General features: G+C 40.3%; 1 protein-coding gene across 5 annotated transcripts in view; it reads left to right on the plus strand.

Moving 5' to 3' along the window:
- anne (anne boleyn) overlaps positions 1 to 21,339 on the plus strand; it is a 1,549,371-nt gene that overhangs the window by 1,486,308 nt on the left and 41,724 nt on the right. For all 5 annotated transcript variants that reach the window (XM_067758047.1, XM_067758046.1, XM_067758049.1 and 2 more), the window contains one exon: positions 6,031 to 7,560. In XM_067758047.1, coding sequence (XP_067614148.1) covers positions 6,031 to 7,560 — 1,530 coding nt within the window. The remainder of the gene's footprint in view (positions 1 to 6,030; positions 7,561 to 21,339) is intronic.

A 21,339-nucleotide genomic window follows, 5' to 3' on the forward strand; every position in this document is an offset into this window, starting at 1 on the left:
TATATTTTATTTATTTTATAGGCGAATTTTAAATGTGTGCACTCACTTAAAATCCGCTTGTCTTTAGAAATTTTTATTAAATAACCGAGTAAATTGGAATGCTTATTTTACGATTATGTTTTAAGTTGTCAAAAGATGTTTTAAGTGGGTTTAAGCCTTATCTTTATTGTTCCTATCATTATTTAGTAAATTATACAAACTATTTTCCTATTAATATTTTCTAATCTATTGGGGGTAAAGTAAAGTATTTTCCTAATATGACCTTATGAGCCTAGGCAATAAATGATTGTAGTTATTTTATTTTATTAAACTAATTCTGTATATTTTCAAGGAAAAAAAATTTTATTTTTTTTTTTATTTTTTTTTCATTTGACATTTTTTTTTTCTTTCCTAATAAGGTAAATCTGTAATAAATTGTGTAGACAATAGATGGGTTGCTAATGGAAGAGCGGGGTAGCTATGTACTGACAGTAGTTCTATTAATGGGTGAGTGGAAGGTACAGTGGGTGCAAAGAAAAATATTTCGTATCTTTTAAATGTTATTTTTATATTTTCGATAATTTCCCTATTTTCCAGAAATATGTTTGATCTTATGTGTCATGAGATTTCTGCGGCGGCCACCAAGACAGAATCGTCATGACTTTTATGAAGAATTATTTTTATTTCTATACCGGGATTGTCACATGCACAACCTCTTTGGTTAGTGCAATTATTTGATCTTTGAAAACTTGGGTACCAATTATTATTTTATAAATTCGCCTACTGCAGTAAATATTCAATTATTGTCACCAATTTGTCCCTCAGGACAACTGTGTTTCCCTTATAAATTTCAAGTCCTGGATTTCCGGCATTTCTTTTATGCCTGGTCGAATATTGTCCTAAGTCAATAATTTCCTCAACAATCTGGTTGCTTGAAAATTTTCTACGCTACCATTTTTCTATCCTAAGATGAAAATGAGCGCGACTAGTCTTTTATTGCAAATTTATATAGCGTTTTATTATATATATATACGTTCTCTTTGTGACTTTTTTTCATGCTTGTTGTTATGGGCTGGTTTATTTTTTTCTTTTTTTTTTTGTGTATATTTTGCGTATCTCCACTGGCACGGGGTTTTGTTTTTTTTTTTTCAGGTATAGTTTGAAAGAATTATTCTTTTTGGTATAAATTTTCGACCGTGCTAGCCTTCGTGGTTGGTATTTCCATGTGAACTACTGTGAGTTTTTGGAATTGCTTCCTGATTTCTTTGTTTTTAAAGATATCAGGAGCATTCATGGGAATTATGCAGATTCTTGATTTGCCGTTGAACTTAGGCGGGGCTAATAAAGCTGTCTTTACTGTCAATTGAGACATTTGAAGGTTACTTTTACTTGACTTGTATATTGCTCTTCCTCAACTTTGAGTTTGGAAATTTGGACATAGAAAAAAAAATTTTAGACACGCTGTTGCACGTTATTCATTTGCCTATATTTGAATTTCATATAGTTTTTAAGAATAGCGGCAATAGCTATGATTAATAGCCCTATCGTGCATATTAAAGCACCTAGCCAAATGTCTGTAGTTTTTGTGTCCACTTGGGCTTGTGGCTCATATTTTACCAATTTGTTGTCAACTGTTTCCTCTTCAGAGGTTTCTTTGCCGAATTCATAGCCAGCTATGGCTATCATAATACCTTGGGCTATTTTTGTCCACCAAGACATTATGAAATATAATTATCTTCCTGCTTCTATGAGTAATGAACTAAATTATAATTTTTAATAAAATTTTTCGATTTTATTCTTTCATTCTATGCATTCCATTTTACTTTTATTATTTTTCCTTATTTAGTTGAAATAAAAGTTTTAAGAAAACTTTTGTTGGAAAAATGTGTTTAATTTTAGCATTTTAATGTAATTTTTTTTCAATTTACATAATATTTTAAAAATTTGTTTTTATGCCATTTTTGCCTGATTTATTTGGCATTATAAAGATCTAAGAATAATTTTGTTAATATTATTTTTCCTTATTTAATTAATGTTATAGAAACTACTGTTCAAAATTTTCTAAAACTTTTGATTTTCTTAAAAAAAATTTTCCTGAAGTTAATATTTTAACATTTCTTGTTTTATTAAAATTGAAATCGATTTTTTTTTTTTTTTTGAATTTACTTTACAGAGTGTTGTCTAAAATTAGATTTTATGCTTCTCTTTGTTTTATTTTTCGGTTTAGTTTGTGTCATTTTCAAAGCTGACATCAAACTTTTGAAAAAAAAATTTGTTTATCCTATCATATTGAAAAAAAATTCCTGATAATGTAAGTATTGTTTTCAATAAAACCTTTTAACGTAAACATTTTTTTGAATTATTTTATTATCACGTTTTTAGTCTTTATTTAATTGCCTATTATTTCTCATTCTATTTAGTTCATTTAGTGACTCATTATAACAAGGACTCTTTCCTGACAATTTGTTACACTCTAAGTCCTGAATATATAATCCTTCCAAAGAATTTACTCGACTCTGCGCCACGTATGCTTGTCCCGCCTCCAACTCAAAAATATTTTGATGTCACTTCTACCGGACTGTATGTAATATCTGTTCCAAATATGATTATAGGTCGCTTTCTATTCTTGTATGTATTACGTGTTCCAAATATGAGCCAAAACGGCCCGCAAATACGATTTTTTTTGAATATCTCGACCTTTGCGCCACCTAGCGGCGATTTTTTGTCATAGGTCGCTTTCTATTCTTGTATGTATTATGTCATCCAAATATGAGCCAAATCGGGCGACAAATTTGCTTTTTGTGAATATGTCAATTCTTTTGCCACCTAGCGGCGATTTTTTCATAGGTCGCTTTCTATTCTTGTATGTATTATGTGTTCCAAATATGAGCTAAATCGGGCAACAAATATGATTTTTGTGAATATCTCAATCCTTTCGCCACCTAGCGGCGATTTTTTCATATGTCGCTTTCTATTCTTGTATGTATTATGTGTTCCAAATGTGAGCCAAATCGGACCACAAGTACGTTTTTTTGAATATATCGATCTTTGCGCCACCTATCATCGATTTTTTCATAAGTCGCTTTCTATTCTTGCATGTATTATGTGTTCCAAATATGAGCCAAATCGAACCACAAATGCGATTTTTTGAATATCTCGATCTTGACGCCACCTAGCGGCGATTTTTTCATAGGTCGTTTTTTATTCTTGTATGCATTATGTGTTCCAAATATGAGCCAAATCGGACCACACATAAGATTTTTGTGAATATCTCAATCCTTTCGCCACCTAGTGGCGATTTTTTCATAGGTCGCTTTCTATTCTTATATGTATTATGTGTTCCAAATGTGAGCCAAATCGGACCGCAAATATGATTTTTGTGAATATCTCGATCCTTGCGACACCTAGTGGCGATTTTTTTCTTATTATTGCATTGTCATCGGGTTCTGAACTATACTCCAAGTTTCAACCCTGTAGCTTATCGGGAAGTTACTTAAATTTCAAACACAAAATTCGTGCCAGTCAACTGAACCTAAACAAAACCGTTTAATTAAAAAGGAGTAAGTTTAGTACTGGCTTGACTTTATTTTGTTGAAATAAGGGAAATGTTTGTTGAAATTTTGATGTTGCTTTGAGAAGATTGATAAAGTTAGAACCAATTTTCGAAAATTGTCTTTACTTTTATTTTATAGCCATCAATTCTTTGAAGTCTATTCATAAAATAAGCGTCGTATCTAAAATACCACCACACTTTGTCAAACTTGGATAATTAGTTAGAAAACAATTTATATTTCTTAATCTACACGCATATCATTAGAAAGCCACATATTTCTTCTCAGGCTCGACGGGAGGGGAGGGGGAATGGGGAGATTCCCCGGGCCCTGGGATTCTCATGGGGCCCGCGACCCGCAATTTAGAGGTACTAAGACATTTTTTTTAATTCAGCAGAGTCTTTAGTTGTTCCATGTGCAAATTTTAAGCCGAATTTCAAAAGCAACGAATATTGATAATGATTTTTTTACCTGGGCCTTCGAACAGTGAAGAGGCAATAAAAAAATCAAACAAAAATTTATGTTTACATGAATCGGAAATCGTAAAGTTTTCGTGGTGACACTGATGAATGTTCATCTTCAAAACGTCTTCCAACAATACCACCAACTCTGTATCAAAGTCCAGATTATTTAAACGACTTCGATATCGGTACCGTGAATAACGAAAGAGGCCTAGCTTTCGAAGGCGAAAGTATATATATTGGTGAACGAAACAATGGACATTTTTTAGGCATCTAAGATCACATAAGCCATTATGATCCGATACTTAGAGATCATATGGAGAAAGTTGGGATTTCACAACAGCAGCACAAATGTTTACAGGTTCACTATCTCTTCCCAGACATTCAGAACGAGTTTATAGAAATTTGTGCAAAACACGTGAGGGAAACTATATTAGATCAACGCAAGAAGGCCAAGAATTTTGCTAATATCGTTGATGCTATACCTGATGCTAGTCACGTTGACTACGTTCATTTTACGCTAACTCCATTTCAATTCGAAAGCAACAAATTTTACAATTCAAGAACGGTTTTTGGCTTTCATGAATTGTAGACACGAAATCACTGATTTAATTTGCCATACTCTAGATAAACATGAAATCCCATTAAAAGATTGTCGTGCACATGGGTACGTTAACGGCGCCCATATGAAAGGAGCTTACAACGGAGCACAACGTCACATTCTCGACAAAAACTCGAATGCTGATTACTCGCTTTGTGCAACCCACAGTCTGAATTTATATGGTCTTGATGCTGCAGAATGTTGTACGGCTGCAACTACTTTCTTCGGAGTTGTATAAAAATAATATTAAGTAATAATAAATATTTGTTGTTGTAAAAACATCGAAAAATTTACCCTTTCGCCATTTTATTTTCGCAGGCTCGAAAATTATTTTTTTGGGTATGCGTAGTGGAACTTTTTTTCCTGAGCCCAAATCATATCGAAAAATCGATGGCGCGATATCGGTTAATAAATCGACCCAGTCTAATCTACATAGATACATATGTTCAAAATCTGTATACAATTTTCCCCAACATTTGTGTTGCTTAACGTATCTTTTGCACTATACCGGTCACTGTAGCTAGTGCAGATCGTTCCTTCAACGTTCTTTCAAGGATCAAAAACTTTTATCGATGGTGTTCATCTCAAGAGGGAGTTTCAGGACTTGCCACGCTTTATTTTGAATTCGTTTTGGGAAACCAGTTAAATCTTGATATTATTATAAAAAATTTTGCAGCGAAAAGAGCAAGAAGAGCCACTCTTTGATATCCGAACCTTCTATATTGAATAATTAAAATTTATAATCATCATTAAATTTATCAGAAATGTATTAAAATGTTACCAAATAACTAGAAAAGATTATTTGAAACAATATATGGCTGTTAAAAGAGAATTTTATTTCTACGTTACAATAAAATATTATAAATACTTAGTAAATATTCTGTGTTAATTTTATTTTCAGCTCTTAGTCCAAAAATCATTTAGTTGATGTGGCAAAATTTATTTGATGTAATCCATTAATAATGATTCATGAATGAGACGTCAATAATTCAAATTAATCAAATGTATTAGTGGACTTTTTATAGGGGGCCCGTAAATTGTTTAGTGCCGGGCCCGGATTTTCTCTCTACGGCCCTGTTTCTTCTCTATAAAACCGCAAAGCCGTTTCAAATCAGTTTATATTAAACGAAGTTATGCGGCTATGAGCGTGCCAAGGTACGAAACCTTATTTTTTATTCGTAAATCAAGATTTTTATAAAACGCTTTTGAATTTTTTATATCACTGTGTAATGAAAAGAAGTAAGGAATGAAACATTTTATGAAATGAAAGCATAACATATATTCGAAAACAGATTTTTTGTAAGCGGAAAAATAGGTCAATATAATAAGACAAACATTTGAATTCATAAGGTATACAGATTTTTGGATATTTATATTTTTAATGATGATGTTTATAACATTGCACAATCACATATATATTTTATTTGTATTTATACAGATATTGAAAAAACATCATCTGGTGGGAAGAGAGTTCAACGCCACTCTTCCATTGACGACTTACTGGCAGATATTGGCCTTTTTCATGGAGAAGCAAACAACGATCATGGTATAGTGCGTGAATTTCCTTTTACATCGAATTTACAACGAATGTCTGTCATAACTCGCCGCCTTAATGGAAGCAATTTTAACGTTTATTGCAAAGGATCTCCTGAGATGTTGCAGCAGCTTTGTGTGCCCGCTAGCTTACCAGAGAACTATTCTCAACAACTAGCCATGTTCGCAAAGCGTGGGTATCGTGTGATATCTATGGCTTATAAACCCCTCAGCCGTAAAATGAGTTATATAAAAGCACACCGTTTGGCAAGGGAAACTGTAGAAAGCAATCTTGAATTCCTTGGCTTTGTTGTGATGGAAAATCGCCTGAAACTAGATACAACCGAAGTTATACAGTCACTTAATAGTGCAAATATACGCACTGTTATGGTAACCGGGGATAATATTTTGACAGCGATTAGTGTGGCTCGCGACTGCGGGATAGTGTCTCCAGAGCAAGCGGTTATAACAGTAAATGTTCGTCAACTTGCAGAAAAGGCCCAATTAGCATACGAACTTTATTATACTCTTGAGCTTGGAGGTTATGACGACTTCTCCAAGATTACTCTAAACAATGACGCCGATATCATATCCCTGGAATCCTCATTTGCTTGCAGTTTCGAAGGTGGTGAAAATTATCAAATATTCAACGGAGATGTGATATCAATGAACAGTAGTTCAGGCACACTTCCGAACAGTAATAGCCTGGCAAGTGTAAAGACATGTGAAACCTGGACACATCAAGATGCCGAATTGGGTTTATACAGCCTTAAAAAGGAAATAAATGGCCAGAAACAGTTGACGAAAAACGATTCGAAAACGAGCTTGCTACGAAATTACCGGTTTGCAATGTCTGGCAGAACATGGGAAATTGTGCGGGATCACTTTCCAAATGAACTAAAAAATTTTGTTACTCGTGGGGCAATTTTTGCTCGCATGTCGCCAGAGCACAAGCAAGCATTAATTATAGAGCTTCAACAGCTTGATTACTGTGTAGCAATGTGTGGTGATGGAGCAAATGATTGTGGTGCTCTTAAAGTCGCTCACACTGGCATTTCATTAAGTGAGTCTGAGTCTGCCATTGCATCGCCATTTACATCCCGTAATCCTACTATCGCATGTGTTCCACTTGTTATAAAAGAAGGCAGGGCAGCTTTAGTCACGTCATTTGGCATATTCAAATATATGGCTGCATATTCCATGGTACAATTTATATCAGTAATGATTTTGTATTCTATTGACTCCAACCTCACGGATAAACAATATTTGTACATTGATTTGGGTTTAATTTCAATATTCGCATTTTTCTTCGGCAAGACGGAGGCATATGTTGGAGCACTAAACAAACAAGTTCCACAGAGCTCACTCATATCACTAGCACCGCTCGCATCGATTGTATTGCATTTAATCGTTGTCGTGGGATTCCAAACGGCAGGTAAGTACAGTTAAATAAAATTCAATAAAGGTAACGCCTCTCAGGAATAAGCTAATCAGTTCATAGCCACGATCATCTTTTAACTGCATTTATTTTAGTTTCGTTTCGTGTTTTTCCTTGAAATTCGGTGCAAAATTGGGGAATTTTGCAGTCCGTTTTAGAATAACTTCCTGGAGAGCTAGAATCTTGAAACATGGAACATATTTCAGAACCCGAGGAAAATTAAACATGAGGAAGAAAAATATTTGAAAATGCAACATGTGGGGGACACATTTTCGGTTAGTGGCACAAGGATCATGATATTTAAAACATCGTCCGAATTCGGAAATTTCGATCTTGAATTTTAATTAACTTCCCAATAACGTGCAGACATAAAACCTCTCTTTGTTATTGTGAAAATGAAAAAAAGATAAAAACAATTCTGCTAGGTGGCGCACAGGTTGGGATAATCAAAAAATTTAGATGAGACTTGGAAAATTTTGATCAGTTTTTATGTGACTTGAAATTTTAAGCGTATTTAAGAGGCCAGGGTAGTGAAATAGGTATCAGGAAAAGTTTACTTAAAAGCACGTGGATCGAGGAAATCTTATGGAAGGAAGGAATTTTGTAGGAAGGAATTTTCAAAAGACTTGCCGTTGAGTTAAAAATTCGAAACTACTTATATATTAAAGGAGCACCGAAATTTGTAGCATTGTACTACGTTGCTCATTGGTAAGTCTCTTGAAAAATGATCGCATATTCCCGCGTTCCGTACAATTTTCTATTTACGGTTAAAATAAAAAGAATATGGATCAAAACGTAGCGTAAACACAGACACAATGTTGACGAATTTTTATTTTTAAATTGTAACAATAGCTGTTGTAGACAACTTATAAGAAACTTAACTATAAGTGTAGCGCGCAATTGATGTATGATTAATATCTTCTTAACTACGAAGTTTATAATCTTCATGCCCTCTAAGTAATTGTTTACCTAGGTTCTGTAATTTAAAATGCTGCTTCCTTCTGCTTAATTTCTTTATATCTAACGAAAATCTATCAACAATTTATTATAACTATCAAAAATATCAGTTTCGTCGAAACCGCCACCAACAAAAAGCATAACTTTACCACATGATTACATAAAAAGTATGTACTGTGCAAGGAATAAAATATACAAGGGAGGCAATTGGGATAACGTTTACAACTAAGGCATGGCGTGCTGAACGTGTTTGTAACACTTCTCCCACTCTCGGGAGAAAAGGCTTTGAAGGAATTTACAGGGTATAATCGAAACAGCTGTTGCCTTGTCCGTCCTGATGTCACGATGTCTAAATTTTTCGAAAATTATTAAATAAATTATAAATTAAAAATTGCTTTAAATTCATGTTTGTATACACTTAAAAGCAATGATAGACAACATTGGTTAATTCTATGTAGTACTGTAAATAGCACAAAAGCAAAAATCCCAGTTTCGTTGAAGCCGCCTCCAACAAAAGGCCTATCTTTAACACATGATTACATAAAAAGTAAGTTTTGTGCAAAGAGTAAAGTAGGCAATGAAGACAATTGGGATAAAGCTTACAACAACTAAGGCATGACTTGGTTGAAGACATTTGTAACACTTCAACTATCGTAGGAGTGCGGGTTCGAATCTCACTCCCGGGAGAAAAGGCTTAGAAGAGATTTACAAGGTATAATCGAAACAGCTGTTGCCTTGTCCGTCCTGATGTTGAATTGTTTTCTTCCCCCCAAAAAATTTAGTAAATACTAGCAGACCCGGCAGATGTTGTTCTGCCCTAAATTTGGCCTATCCGTATACATTTCAATAAGCTCTTTCCGTCTAGCTCTGCCCTATACCTCTACACTTTTTCCTAATCTTTTTATTCACTCCTCCCTCCGTCTTTTTCGCTTCATCTCCATCTTCGTCTCATTCTATCTTTTTCTCAGTCCCCTTCTCTCTTTTCTCTTCTCTCAAGTTTTTCTTTGTTGTTGTTGTTGTTGTAGCGATAATGTTGCTCCCCGAAGGCTTTGGGGAGTGTTATCGATGTGATGGTCCTTTGCCGGATACAGATCCGGTACGCTCCGGTACAACAGCACCATTAAGGTGCCGGCCCGACCATCTCGGGAACGATTTATGTGGCCACATTAAACCTTCAGGCCATTCCCTCCCTCTCCACCCCCAAGTTCCATGAAGAGCTTGGGGTCGCCAGAGCCTCTTCTGTTAGTGAAACAGGATTCGCCGCGGATAGGTGAGGTTGACAATTGAGTTTGGAGAAGCTATATATTGCGCTGGCAACCTGAAGGGTTGCGCTACCCAGCCCCTTGAATCTGGTATTTTAGTCGCCTCTTACGACAGGCATACCTACCGCGGGTATATTCTGATCCCCTAACCCGCAAGTTTTTCTTCTTCTTCATCTCTTATTGCCAGTCCCAGAGGATGGTATTTATTTTGTTCCAGTCCCATTCCGAGTCTCAGTCCCAGCCCCACTCCAACTCTCAGTCTCAGTCCCAGTCCTAGTCCTAATCCCAGTCCCAGTCCGTCTCTGGTATACTTCCCGGAAAAAAGCAAATTTATATATCTGCGAAATTTCAGGCAAATGGAATAGGACGTATGTAAATAGGTATGTGGGTGTTATTAATTCTTGTCTTTATTTCGGCTTCGCATGCATATTTATCAGTTTTGCCAGGTTGATGCGACTAAATCGAATATCACAATGAACTTTAGAGCTCTCAGCAACAGCTTTCATTTGATATCCATAATACACAAACACTCTAGGGGTATCCGGGCCCATGTTTTGGCCTATATCTCGAGACCCTAGTCACTCAGCGGTGTAAAACTTACTCTGTATTATAGCACACATCAACAGCTTCAATTTGATACCTATAATATAAAAACCAATTCTAGGTGTATCCGGGTCCATGTTTTGGCCTACATCTCGAGACCGTAGTCAACCAGCGGTGTAAAACTTACCCTGTACTAAAGCATACATCAACAACTTCAATTTGATACCCATAATGTAAAAACACATTCTAGGTGTATCCGGGTCCACGTTTTGGGCTACATCTCGAGACCCTAGCCTCCCAGATGTATGAAAATTATCGTGTACTATAGCACTTATCAACAGGTTTCATTTGATACCCATAATGTAAAAACACATTCTAGGTGTATCCGGGTCCACGTTTTGGGCTATATCTCGGGGCCCTAGCCTCCCAGTTGTATGAAAATTATCCTGTACTATAGCACTCATCAGCAGCTTTCATTTCATATCCATATTGTATAAACACATTCAAGGGGTACCCTTTTCCACGTTTTGGGCTATATCTCGAGACCCTAGCCTTCCAGTTGTATGAAAATTATGTTGTTTTAGTAGTAGCAATGTTTCGCCCAACCTAATAGCCGCGACCGATCACAAATTGTCATCAATATCCTCTAACGGGAGTTCAAGGAATCTTGCTGGTTCGACAGGGGTGGACCATAATGAAAGGGGTGTTAGCGGCGTTGGTTCCACATTATAATTAAAGAGATGGTTGGTGTCATGTGGGGACACATTGCAAGCGGGGCATACATTTTGTATGTCGGGGTTGATTCTGGATATGTAAGAGCTTAGCCTGTTACAGTATCCAGAACGAAGTTGAGCCAGAGTGACTCGCGTTTCCCTGGGGAGTATGCGTTCCTCTTCCGAAAGTTTTGGGTACTGTTCTCCGAATACTGGATTCACCGGGCAATTCCCGGCATAAAGGTCCGACACCTGTTGTGGAGTTCACCAAGGACCTGCTTGTATTTTTTTGCTTCATACGGCTGAGTTCTCAGGTGCCGTATTTCCTCAAAATGCTTACGGAGATGATTCCTTAAGTCCCTAGGCGGTGCTGGCTCATCAATCAGATGTCTGTTGGGATGCCCAGGTTTCTGGGTATTCAAAAGGAACTGTTTGGTCAGCATCTCATTTCCCTCCCTGATGGGGAGTATTCTCGCCTCATTATGTAGATGGTGTTCTGGGGACATAAGAAGACAGCCCGTGGCGGTTCTGAGCGCAGTATTTTGGCAGGCCTGTAGCTTCTTCCAGTGGGTAGTGTTTAGGCTTGGCGACCATATAGGGGACGCGTAGCACGCAAATGGCTGACCAATTGCTTCGTATGTGGTAATGAGCGTTTCTTTGTCTTTTACCCAAGTACTGCCAGCAATGGATTTGAGGATTTTATAACGGCTCTGGATTTTCGGAACAATTGCGGCTGCGTGCTCATCAAAATGTAGATCCTGATCAAACGTCAAACCCAAGATTTTGGGGTGTAGGACAGTCGGTAGCGTAGCGCCATCGACGTGGATGTTCAAAATGGTCGACATATGGGACCTCCAAGATGTAAATAGGGTCGCGGATGATTTAGTCGGTGATAATGCCAGGTTTCGAGAGGCGAAAAAACTGGAGAGATCAGGGAGGTAGCCGTTTATTCTGTTGCAAAGCTCATCGATCTTTGGGCCCGGGCCTGTGGCCATTATTGTGCAGTCATCGGCGTAAGAAACGATAGTAACTCCTTCTGGTGGCGAAGGTAGTTTTGATATGTAAAAATTAAACAAAAGTGGGGATAGGACACCACCCTGAGGCACCCCTTGTTTAATTCTTCTTGGCTTTGATATTTCGTTTCTGAATTGCACCGATGCCTGCCGACCACCCAGATAATTTGCGGTCCACCTTTTAAGACATGGGGGAAGGGTAGACCCTTCCAAGTCTTGCAGTAACGTGCCATGGTTGACCGTATCAAAAGCTTTTGATAGGCCTAGCGCTACGAGTACCGTTCTATGGTGGGGCTTCTGATTTAAACCACAATTTATCTGGGTGCTAATGGCATTTAGCGCGGTGGTGGTGCCATAGAGTTTTCTAAAGCCATTGCTTTGAAGTGGGGGAGCAAATGGCTTCAAGCGTCTTGGTTACTGGCGATAGGAGAGATATCGGGCGATATGACCCTCCTATGTTAGCTGGTTTCCCAGGCTTTAGTGGCGGGACCACCTTGGCCATTTTTCGGGTATGACAAAGGTGGAAAGAGACAGGTTGAAGACATGTGCTAAATATTTGAAATTCTCTTCCCCTAGGTTTTAAGCATCGGCAAGGCTATGCCGTCTGGGCCCACTGCTTTGGATGGTTTAGCATGACCGACGGCATCCTCAACCTCTTTGGCGGTGATGGTAATTGGTGACGCGCTGAACTTATGTTTACGTGCGTGTCTGTTGGGCCTCCGTCTATTTTTTTCGATCGCAGAATACATTATTTGGGGGTCGCCGGAATCGAGCTTTCTTATAAGGTCACGTTCTCTCGCTAAACTTTCGGCCTCTGCCGGGAAGTGGGGCCGAATTTCGGAAATTCTATCGGCGGGAATGAAACGAGCCGAGACGGATTCAATGACCTTGCGGAAAGCACGCTCCCCTTGGGGGGTATCAGTTGTGATAGGGGGGCTGCAAAGCGGTTGTCTGTAGGGATTTGTATTCGTCCCACTTTCCTCTTTTAAAGTTAATGAAAGTGCGTTTTTCTGCGACGATGAAGTCCGCGGTACGCTTGAGCGAAACAAGTATAGGCAGGTGTTCGAATGCCAATGTTACCATCGGCTGCCAGTTGACGCAGTTTACGAGTTCTGCGCTCACGATTGAAATATCCGGCGAACTGTGACAGCTTCCTACCATACGTGTTGGGGGCGTCTCCGTTTATAGTGCAGAACGTCGTTTCTTCTACTTGATCCGCTAACATCTCACCCCTACTGTCCACCCGCAAGTTTGAATGCCATAGACCGAGATGGGCATTGAAATCGCCTAAGATAACGCGATTGTTTCCAGTGAGTACGCCGCTGATATCAGAGCGGTATCCACTGGGGCAACAGGTGACAGGAGGGATGTAGATGTTGATCATTTATAGATTTGCATCGCCCGACCGGACAGATAATCCTTGATGTTCTAAGACACTGTCCCTGCGGTCGATGTCGGAATCAAATATATGATATTGCACAGTGTGGTGTATGATAAACGCGAGGCCGCCTCCATTTCCGCTCCCGCGATCTTTTCTGTGGACATTATACCCAGAACAGATCTGCAATGCAAATCTTGCTGTGAGTTTAGTCTCTTGAATCGCAGCAATGCGGATGTTGTTCCGCTTCATGGATTCGACTATCTCCGTGATCTTCCCAGTTAATCCATTACAGTTTAACTGCAGAATTCTGAAGTGCATAGGGCGAGACGTCGTTAATCTGGGAGTAAGTGACGGGTGACTGCGCCTGGGTTGTGGGAGGCCAGAATTCGATTGCTGTTGAGGCTCTGGGACTAGACGTCCTTGGGTAGGCATTGGGGTACTTGGTGTATTTGGGTATGCGGCCTGGCAACATGGCACAATGAACCCGTCGGGGGGTTGCCGTCGAGGAGACCAGAACAACTAGGAAAGTGGCACCATCCATGGCAGGAGCTGCATTGGGCGGATGTCGCAAACGTATATATTCTGTGCTGGCAAACGGTGCAAAAGCAGGTAGGGACTAAGAGTCTGTTTCCCTGACCTACACAATTGCTGCCGGAAAAGAAGGGGGAAGACCACGGGGGCAGGGGCTGATGCTCGGTATTGCTCCCGATGTAATACGGAGATTGTAGGTATTAGTGGGAGCAACCGTGTGAGTTGGTGGCGCCGTGGGGCGCGAGCAACAGCGGGTACTTGTTGTGGCTTGCTGAGCAGCGGTGCTGCTGGAAGGTAGCGGGGGCGCTAAGGCGCAGACTACGGGATGTCCTAGGACGTGAACAGCAAGGTGCCACAAAAGATTTATAGAAGTTACGTGGAAGTCTGGTTTGGGGGTCTAGCCCAGAACAACCTGTCCGATGCCACTATCCCTTACACGAGACACACTGACAAGAGTATGACCGTCCTAAAAAGATTCTATTCCGGCAGATGCAGCAAAACCATTTCTCAGGACCGGGGTCAGGAGACGGATCCGTATTGGGTTCGATACCTTCCCGGAGCAAGAGAATATGGAGCAGTCCCGCTGCAAGGAGCTGCTGGGAGGATGACAATTTGTGGGATGGGCGCAACAAATTAAATGTGGTGAAAATTATCCTGTACTATAGCACTCATCAACAGCTTTCATTTGATATCCATATTGTATAAACACATTCTAGGGGTACCCGGGTCCACGTTATGATCTCAAGACCCTAGGCACGTAGCGAAAAAAAGGGAGACATTGGCCGATTCTCAGACCTACCCAATATGCTCACAAAATTTCATGAAAATCGGTTCAGCCGCTTCGGAGGAGTTAAGCCTCTAACACCGTGACAAACGAATTTTATATATAAGATACAATTTAAATAATTGCTTTTAAAAAATGCGTGAATACATTTAAAAGCAAATGGGTAATCCCCGCTGTGTAATAACAGCCAACTATCATAGTTAGTTGTTGTTGCACTTACTCAACACAAATCGTATATATTTTATTTAAATTTTCGAAAGTCTTCTGCAATTTCTGTAATTCCTACAGACTGCAACCTTTTTGGGAGAATCAAAATCATTTTTTGCAAGTTTCTCCAAATGATTTTTAGCATAACAGACATATCAAATAGTGACGTAATTTAACTGAAGGAAGAAAAATATGATTTCAATAATGAAGTTGATTTTTTAATCTTTCCTGCAACTAAATTTTCTATCTGGATAATTTTGTGCTTTAAATACTGTGCTTATGTCTACTCAACGGGCATGTTTTTATACTCAGCGTGCTTTGCGCACAGAGTATATTAACTTTGATTGGATAACGGTTGGTTGTACAGGTATAGAAGAATCGATATAGATATAGACAATCATCAGTATCGAAAAAAAAAATTTATTGAGGCATGTCCGTCCGTCCGCGTGTCCATTAACACGATAACTTGAGTAAATATTCCGGTATCTTTACCAAATTTGGTATACCAGCTTATCTGGACCCAGAATAGATTCGCGTGCGGACTGATATTGCGACTCTTGATAAAAATTTGACAAAATTTTTTAAAATGGGCGTAGCACCGCCCATTTGTGATAAAATCAATTTTGCAAATATTATTAATCAAAAATCGTTAAACGTATCGTAACAAAATTCGGCAGAGAGGTTGCCTTTACTATAAGGAATGCTTTGAAGGAATATTAACGAAATCGGTTAAGGACCACGCCCACTTTTATATAAAAGTTTTTAAAAGGGTCGTGTACGAATAAAATAAGCTTTATCTTTGCAAAAAAGAGCTTTGTATCAATGGTATTTCATTTCCCAAGGGGATATATAACAATAAATAGGAAAAACTTCAAATTTAAAAAAATGTGCGTGGCACCGCCCCTTTTATGCCTAAGCAATTTTCTGTGTTTCGGGAGCCATAACTCGAAGAAAAATTAACGGATCGTAATAAAATTGGGTACACAAATTTTCCCTACAGCAGGAAATATTTCTAGAAAAATGACGGGATCGGTTAAAGACCACGCCCGCTTTTATATAAAAGATTTTTAAAAGGGTCGTAGACGAAAATAATAAGCTACACATAACTTAGCAAAAAATTGTTTTGAATCAATTATATTTCACTTATATTAAGAGGAAATGGGGAGATATTTTTTTTAAACGGGCGGTGCTACGTGTTATGTAGAAAAGTAATTTATCTGAAATGAAATGTACAATTGAAGCTCACGCTGAGTATATAATACACCCGAACTTAGACACCTTTTCTTGTTTTAAGTAACTTAAAGTAAATTTTCTGAGTTTCACTATATATGTATATGCGTTTTCAGTATTAGAAATTATTGACTATTTGTCATAAACGCTCTTTCATGTGAGGGCACGGCTGTATTTAAGCCTCTCATTTGATATAAGTTCTGCATGCAAAAAAGTCCGGAAATGCTTAGTAGACGTTGTTTTTGCGTTGCTTGTTTGTCGCTGTTTTTCGTTCGCCCTGTTATTATTTTCAGTGTTTTAGGTATTGTTTTCAATACAAGCCTGCTTTCAAGAGGCAGAAAGGACCCAGTCCCAGAGCCGCGAGGTGGGGCAGTCGCATAGACAAGACAAGTAGGCCCAAAGCTATAAGACAGATGTGCCCCAATAGCGAGGTAGTAACTACCTCGAAAGCTGCGAGTCAGAGGGAAGTTCCAACTACCGAAGTAGGAGGTAAGCCAAAGGGAGATAACGCTAATACTCCGGCTTTCTCGGAGATGCCAAAAGGAGATAACACTAAGAATCCGGCTTTTCCCGGGAAGATGAGTGATGTTGTAGCATTATGCATTATGCCCTTCTATGCCAATGCATTTGCTCTTCTATGCCAATGCATTTTTTATGCGTATATAAATATCGACCACACACAGTCATATTGCATTCATATTACAATATCGACCTACATAAATTATGTTAACGCCAACACAGCGGGAGTTCAACATCACATATAAACGCCGACAGCAAGACCAATATCCGGTTACGTTTAACTGGTGCATTGACCAATTCGTCAATAGCGTGACTGAACGTCAATGACAGTTTGTCAATGTGCCTGCCAAAATATTTATACAATAACAAATATCTAAAATTAGGTCAAACTAATATGCTGACACAGAATGTATGCATTAGGAATGTAGATACCTATTGTGTCAGTATTAGTGTAATTACGTATGTGTAAAATAGGAAATTTTGTATAAAAATAAAGGCAATTCTTTAATAAAGACAATTACTTTTGTTCGCTACATATCAGCGGTACTTATTTTATGTCTTTAATATTACATGGCAATCCTGCCAGTTCAGATCAAACATCAGCACAACTGCTTAAACGATCTGACTGATCAGAGATTCTGCTAAGTTTTTTTTTAAATTTAAAGGAAAAAAAAAGTTTTTTTGTAACAGTCCTGCAACCTTAAAAAAAAGGAGCTATGTTAGCAGCAGTTCACTAAAAATACAAGTGAGAAGTATTCGCATCAGCAATTTTTTTAAAAAACAATCAAGCACAAATTCAGCACAAGAGTAATGCATTATCAAGCAGCATCAGTACAAACAGGAATATAATACTGGATGTATGACTAGCAGCATGAGCGCATAAGGAGGTGGAATATAATATGGAAATTGTGACTGGCGGCATACCAGCAAATAACAAACTTCTTCTACACTGGCCATATTTGTCTACTTCTTCTACAACGCATAAAAGGGTGGAATAAATATTACATGGAAATTAAGCAATTTTGACTGGCAGCAAAACAAGACCTGGAAAAACAAGACTGGCAGCAATAGAAAAATAAGTATAAAATTTAGAATCAATTGAGCGGCCTTAGGGACGCTTTACCATGAGCAAAAACTTTTGTTTTTGCGTAGGAATTAGTTAATTGAAAGAACTTTTAAGTTAACATTGTCTTGAGAAAAAAAAAAAGTTGCAGCTATTTCCCTACTATGCAAAAGATCACAACTGAAAAAGATTTTCATAAAGTTTTTAAAAAGTGTGAAGACACAATTAGAGAATTTTTAAAATCTCCGAAGAAGTTTTGAAAAATCGTAAAGCAGCTAAGCAAGGTCCTACACCGATTACGATAGAAGAGTATCGGCGACGGATTAAGCATAGTAAACAGGAAGAAATCCCAAAGATCCCTAGCCCACTAAAGCGAAAAAGGAAGAGGGGAGGTAAACCCATTGTAACCCCATTTAACTTGTTGCGTCCCTCCCACAAATTGTCATTCTCCCAGCAGCTCCTTGCAGCGGGACTGCTCCATATTCTCTTGCTCCGGGAAGGTATCGAACCCAATCCGGGTCCGTCTCCTAACCCCGGTCCTGAGAAATTGTTTCACTTTATCTGCCGGAAAAAGTCTTTTTAGGACGGTCATACTCTTGTCAGTGTGTCTCGTGTAAGGGATGGTTGCATCGGACAGGTTTTTCTGGGCTAGACCCCAAAACCAGACGACCACGTAACTTCTATAAATCTTTTGTGGAACCTTGCTGTTCACATCCTACGACGTCCCGTAGTCTGCGCCTTAGCGCCCCCCCGCTACCTTCCACCAGCCCCGCTGCTCAGCAAGCCACAACAAGTACCCGCTGTCGCTCGCGCCCCACGGCGCCACCAACTCACACGGCTGCTCCCACTCATACCTACAATATCCGTAGTAGATCGGGAGCAATGCCGAGCATCAGTCCCTGCCCCCGTCTTCTTCCCCCTCTTTTCCGGCAGCAATTGTGTAGGTCAGGGGAACAGACTCTTAGTCCCTACCTCCCTTTGCAAAGTTTGCCAGCACAGAATATATACGTTTGCGACATCCGCCCAATGCAGCTCCTGCCATGGATGGTGCCACTTTCCTAGATGTTCTGGTTTCCGCGACGGCAACCCCCCGACGGGTTTCATTGCGCCATATTGCAAGGCGACATCTAGTCCCAGAGCCTCAACAGCAATCGCGTTCTGGCCTTCCACAACCCAGGCGTAGTCACCCGTCACTTACTCCCAGAGTGACGACGTCTCCCCCTATGCACTTCAGAATTCTGCAGTTAAACTGTAATGTATTAACTGGGATGATCACGGAGATATTCGACTTCATGAAGCGGCACAACATCCGCATTGCTGCGATTCAAGAGACTGAACTCACAAAAAGATCTGCATTGCAGACTTGTTCTGGGTATAATGTCCACAGAAAAGATCGCGAGAGCGGAAATGGAGGCGGCCTCGCGTTTATCATACACCACACTGTGCAATATAATATATTTGATCCCGACATCGACCGCAGGGACAGTGTCTTAGAACGTCAAGGATTATCTGTCCGGTCGGGCGATGCAAATCTAGAAATCATCAACATCTACATCCCTCCTGCCACCTGTTGCCCCACTGGTTACCGCCCTGATATCAGCGGCGTACTCACTGGAAACAATCGCATTATCTTAGGCGATTTCAATGCCCATCTCGGTCTATGGCATTCAAACTTGCGGTTGGACAGTAGGGGTGAGATGTTAGCGGATCAAATAGAAGAAACGACGTTCTGCACTATAAACGGAGACGCCCCCACGCGTATGGTAGGAAGCTGTCACAGTTCGCCGGATATTTTAACCGTGAGCGCAGAACTCGTTAACTGCGTCAACTCGCAGCCGATGGTAACATTGCCATCCGACCAGCTGCCTATACTTATTTCGCTAGAGCGTACCGCCGGCTTCATCGTCGCAGAAAAACGCACTTTCATTAACTTTAAAAAAGGAAAGTGGGACGAATACAAATTCTCTACACGCAACCGCTTTGCTGCCCTCCCTATCCCAACTGATGCCCGTCAAGGGGAGCGCGCTTTCCGCAAGGTCATTGAATCCGCCTCGGCTCGTTTCATTCCCGCCGGTAGGATTCCCCAAATTCGGCCCCACTTCCCGGCAGAGGCCGCAAGTTTAACGAGAGAACGTGACCTTATAAGACAGCTCGATCCCGGCGACCCCCAAATAAGGGATATAAACCGAAGCATCAGATTGCTTGTGGATGAACACAAGCAGGCGAAATGGGAGGAGCACCTAAGCGGTTGTAACCTCTCTGCCGGTGTAGGTAAACTTTGGTCCACTGTAAAGTCCCTATCGAATCCGTCTAGGCACAATGACAAAGTTTCCACCGCCTTTGGCGACAAAGTGCTGTCGGATGCGAAAAAATGCGCGGGCGCTTTCTGCCGACAATACATAATGCATTCTGCGGTCGAAAAAAATAGACGGATGGCCAACAGACACGCACGTAAACATAAGTTCAGCACGTCACCAATTACCATCACCGCCAAAGAGGTTGAGGATGCCATCGGTCATGCTAAACCATCCAAAGCAGTGGGCCCAGGCGTCATAGCCATGCCGATGCTTAAAAGCCTAGGGAAAGAGGGTTTCAAATATTTAGCACGTGATCTTCCCAGTTAATCCATTACAGTTTAACTGCAGAATTCTGAAGTGCATAGGGCGAGACGTCGTTAATCTGGGAGTAAGTGACGGGTGACTGCGCCTGGGTTGTGGGAGGCCAGAATTCGATTGCTGTTGAGGCTCTGGGACTAGACGTCCTTGGGTAGGCATTGGGGTACTTGGTGTATTTGGGTATGCGGCCTGGCAACATGGCACAATGAACCCGTCGGGGGGTTGCCGTCGAGGAGACCAGAACAACTAGGAAAGTGGCACCATCCATGGCAGGAGCTGCATTGGGCGGATGTCGCAAACGTATATATTCTGTGCTGGCAAACGGTGCAAAAGCAGGTAGGGACTAAGAGTCTGTTTCCCTGACCTACACAATTGCTGCCGGAAAAGAAGGGGGAAGACCACGGGGGCAGGGGCTGATGCTCGGTATTGCTCCCGATGTAATACGGAGATTGTAGGTATTAGTGGGAGCAACCGTGTGAGTTGGTGGCGCCGTGGGGCGCGAGCAACAGCGGGTACTTGTTGTGGCTTGCTGAGCAGCGGTGCTGCTGGAAGGTAGCGGGGGCGCTAAGGCGCAGACTACGGGATGTCCTAGGACGTGAACAGCAAGGTGCCACAAAAGATTTATAGAAGTTACGTGGAAGTCTGGTTTGGGGGTCTAGCCCAGAACAACCTGTCCGATGCCACTATCCCTTACACGAGACACACTGACAAGAGTATGACCGTCCTAAAAAGATTCTATTCCGGCAGATGCAGCAAAACCATTTCTCAGGACCGGGGTCAGGAGACGGATCCGTATTGGGTTCGATACCTTCCCGGAGCAAGAGAATATGGAGCAGTCCCGCTGCAAGGAGCTGCTGGGAGGATGACAATTTGTGGGATGGGCGCAACAAATTAAATGTGGTGAAAATTATCCTGTACTATAGCACTCATCAACAGCTTTCATTTGATATCCATATTG

This window comes from Eurosta solidaginis, chromosome X, assembly GCF_040869045.1.
Source record: "Eurosta solidaginis isolate ZX-2024a chromosome X, ASM4086904v1, whole genome shotgun sequence".
NCBI classification, from domain to species: domain Eukaryota; kingdom Metazoa; phylum Arthropoda; class Insecta; order Diptera; family Tephritidae; genus Eurosta; species Eurosta solidaginis.